Source organism: Buceros rhinoceros, unplaced genomic scaffold, assembly GCF_000710305.1.
Source record: "Buceros rhinoceros silvestris isolate BGI_N320 unplaced genomic scaffold, ASM71030v1 scaffold30821, whole genome shotgun sequence".
Classification (NCBI taxonomy): Eukaryota; Metazoa; Chordata; class Aves; order Bucerotiformes; family Bucerotidae; genus Buceros; species Buceros rhinoceros.
The window spans coordinates 19,093-22,946 of record NW_010395412.1 but is presented as its reverse complement, the minus strand read 5'-3'; the positions used below and the strand labels follow the sequence as shown (position 1 = coordinate 22,946).

Genomic DNA, 3,854 nt, shown 5'->3' with positions numbered 1-3,854 from the left:
AAACCCCATAATATTTTTCCCCCAAAAAAAAAAGCTTCCCCAAAAAAAAAAAAAAAAAATCCTCTCTCAAATGTTTCCAGAAATCAGAAACGTTTCTAGGAAGAACTGGTAATTCTGTTAGCTCCTACTGCTTACATAAAAGCAAGGAACTGAGGGAACTGAGGAAGTGCTTTTACTCAAACCAGAATGGTTTAGAAAATTTCAATATTAAATGGAAGTGATCAACAATATATTTTGGGTGCAAAACACATCTGAATGAATGAACATTAAACTACACGAAACAGATAGAAAGCCCAACAGATGTATAGAAGGACAGGAGACAAAGAGGACTTGCCTGCTTCCACTGAGGTTCTGGTTAAATCTCGGGGTGTAGCTCTCTTCCTGCTCATCATCATCCTCCATAGGAAAACCGTACTGTGGTTCAAAGTATGGATTGTCATACTCTTGCTTCTTTACCACCCCTTCTGAGCAGCTCATGCTGCCAGATGTGCTGTCACTCTCATGACGATCCAAGCTTATCTTGGGAAAGCTTGGTTGCAGTCGCAAAGAAGGGAGATGGTTTGAAAATCCAGAAACCAACTTGTCTTCTATTTCTGCTGAATTTGCTGACTCCTGTGGACCAGTCAAATCACTGATCTGTTCACTAATTTGCATTACATACAACTGAAGGGCAGGACAAGAACAATTATTTAAAACTGAGAAGTGTGCAGGGTCTTTGCTGTTTGTTACTGGGCCCCCACCCCATCCTCGCTATCCATTACTCTAATCTAAGATTTTTATATACACTGCAGTATTTGTGCATTGTTCCAGGGACTTACTCCTCCGTAAAACAGAGCTTACTGGTATGTGTTAGCTCAGGATAACAGCTCTCCATTAACCCGTTTTGTGGTTATGCAACCAACTCCCATTCTTCCTAAATGACCACAGATTCATCAGTTTCCCCACCCCACTCCGTGTTCCTCTAATGCGTCAGGTCTTTCCAGACACTGTAAAAGCAACTCCTGCAGTCACAATCTGGATGACTGCTCTCTGTTAATGTCGCATTTTTTCAGTGCCTGGGAGCTTTTGTGGACTGGAATACTCTATACCAGCATAAGAGAGTACCAGTAAACTCCACCTTGCTCAGAGACTCCAGAAAGAGCATGCAATTTAATCTGCACATGGTTTCATCATCTTATTAGCTTTTTCCTTTCTCACAAAGAACTACATGCATCCTCCCATTCTTTATATCCTATAACACGCTAATCTTAGGGCTGAACTCATCTCAGTACACACATGAGCCACTCCATGGATGACAGTGCTGGGGCTGCTACTAGCTGTAGTACTGGAACTTGAACGAGGTTGGTTGTTCTCTTGGGAGTTTTCACTGTCCATGGCCTGTTCATCCAGATCCCCAGAATATTCTTGAAAATCATCAAATTCCACTTCACTAGCATCACCAAGGGCTGCGTGAGTCAGAGGGTCAACGCCTGCAAACACATCATTTTGCATTAAAGAATACTGCCTTCCTCAGCCTTTTGGACCATCTAACTAAAGATCCCTAGCAGATGAGGACTGCTCAGTAGAATAAACTTGCATAAAAATTTAGGTTGTAAAGGGCTTTTAGAGGTCATCTATTCCAACTCTTTGCTCAAAGCAGGGGTAACTTCAAAGTTAAAACAGGTTGCTCAGGGCCTTGATCCACTGAGTTTTGAAACTCTCCAAGGCTTGACATTCTACTGTGATCCTGGGAACCTGTTTAACTAAACTAACCACGAGGTTCTTTTCTTTACATCGAAGCAGAGTTTCTTTTGTTGCAACTTATGATTATTACCTCTTGTCCTTGAGACAAAGGAAATGTGTTGGCACTCCTAGATTTAGTTTATTGAAGAAAGGAAGAGTCTCTCACTTTCACAAGAGAAGCTGATGCTGCAGCCTCCATACAAGCCACACAGAGAACACGTTTTCCTGTATCTGCTAGGATGGAGTGACTCATGAAAGTCAGCACTGAGAACCAATACGCAGGGTGCAGAAGAAAGCTCGTACTCTGCTGCCCATATTGCACAGTATCTACTGGCAGCAGCAGGCTGTTTCCACATCTAGTGAACCAGTTTTGTTTGGCAGCACCTATTTATGTTCTTCCTCCTCAGTGTCCTTTAGAGGGCACTGTTTATAGGCAGGAGAAATGTCTTTTTTCAGCCTACCCCTGGATATTGAAGGAATACAGAAGACACATTTACCTCAGAGAAAGACTACAACAGAACAATATTTTGTTCTGATTCAGTGACTTTGGGGAGACATTTTTACCCACAGTGCAGATGAATGGGTAGGAGGAACATATCTGGACCTTGTGAAAGTTAAGCTCGAAGTTACTCACTTGGGGTATCGCCATTAATGTCACATTTCATCATCTCACTGACAAAGTCCCCAAGGGAGGAGTAGGAGGAACTTGAGTCGTCATAGTCGATACCGTCGCTGCCACTGCCACAACAGGTGAGAGAGATGAGTGGCAGCATAACAGCAACAGCAGAAGCTAATGTTTCAAAGATGTGAATCAGCACTGTTTTCACAGGCCTCTTAAAAAACTTAATGGTATGAGGCAAATTTCTGGCAAGAATCAGAAGCCAGCTCTATGAGAGGTCACAAAAAATGAAATAACTTTGAGGTACATGAAAAGACAAAATGGGAAGACATTTAAAAGCTCTCAGCAAAATAATGAGGTCAAGCGTAAGTGATAAGTGAGAGGTGTATTAATTCTCAGCATGCATGTGTCCGTGGAACAATTTCAAAGGACCTGGAAATCACAAGTAAAAGCATTTCATTTTTATACTAATGATAAATCCCACTCTGTCAGGACCACTGGTGCTGTGTAGAACATAAAAGATGTAGAAAGATCTCAGTCTAGCAGAGAATGAAGGAAAATAAATCTAGATTAAAAACTCTGGGAAATATGGCCAACACTACCATAACAAAAAAGTTTATGCTCATTTTATTGAACATACAAGGAGGTCTCAGACAGTGAGTAGTATTAATAACAAGCTTTGCATAACTACGTGCACTGACATTTGAAAGATTGGTAGGATGGTGGGAGTACTTGTACTGGAACAGAAATAACCAGAGGAAAAACAACGTGGTAGAAGAAAGTGCTAGGACGGCAGAAAATACCAAATGTCAAGAAACATACAGATAGTAACAGAAAACAGGAAAATACAAATGTAGAATCACATTAAATGGAGGCTTGAGAAGACTCTAGCAAAGGGTTGAGAAGTTGCTGTAATGACAGAGCAGTGAGACAAATTACTTCAGTGTCAGCACTCTGCCTAGACAGAAAAAAATGAAACAACTACCTGGCAGGCAATAGGAAAAGGATGCAAATGAGAAGTAGGAGGAAAGGCCCAGCAATCTGAAGTAACTATCATGTGACTACAGTCATGTTCCCCACTAACCTGTCATCGGTGGGATCAGAATCTGTTTCCTTCTCTGCTGGGACATTCAGTGCTTCAGCCAGCTGTGAATTACTGTCATAGACACGATAGTGGATAGGTTGCAACTGGTGAGCATACCACTTTGGTTTGTCACCAATGAGTGCTGGGTCAAACATGTCTGCACAAAAAACAAGGACAGAGTTAATTGAACTCATTTATTTATTGATGTCAAAGGCTTCATTCACAGTGAGGCTACTCCCTACTAAGTCTTGCACAAACAAAGAGACTGTCTCTATTCTAAGAAGCATAAAAGACTACTTCTCCATAACCAAACAAGACAAGAGGTAAAAGTCATTGGAGAATAGCAGGGCTAACTTGATAGAAACACATGAGGACGTACATAAAAATAGCAAAATGTTCCTTGAACCAGATTTCCCTCCACAGCAGGAA

General features: G+C 41.4%; 1 protein-coding gene across 1 annotated transcript in view; it reads right to left on the bottom strand.

The window, feature by feature from the left end:
• Positions 1–3,854, bottom strand: part of MADD (MAP-kinase activating death domain) — a gene marked incomplete at its 3' end in the record, with an annotated part of 20,587 nt that overhangs the window by 4,354 nt on the left and 12,379 nt on the right. The window contains exons 9-12 of the mRNA XM_010145543.1: positions 3,426–3,582; positions 2,357–2,460; positions 1,276–1,469; positions 335–612 (exon numbers count right to left, since the gene is read on the bottom strand). Coding sequence (XP_010143845.1) covers positions 335–612; positions 1,276–1,469; positions 2,357–2,460; positions 3,426–3,582 — 733 coding nt within the window. The remainder of the gene's footprint in view (positions 1–334; positions 613–1,275; positions 1,470–2,356; positions 2,461–3,425; positions 3,583–3,854) is intronic.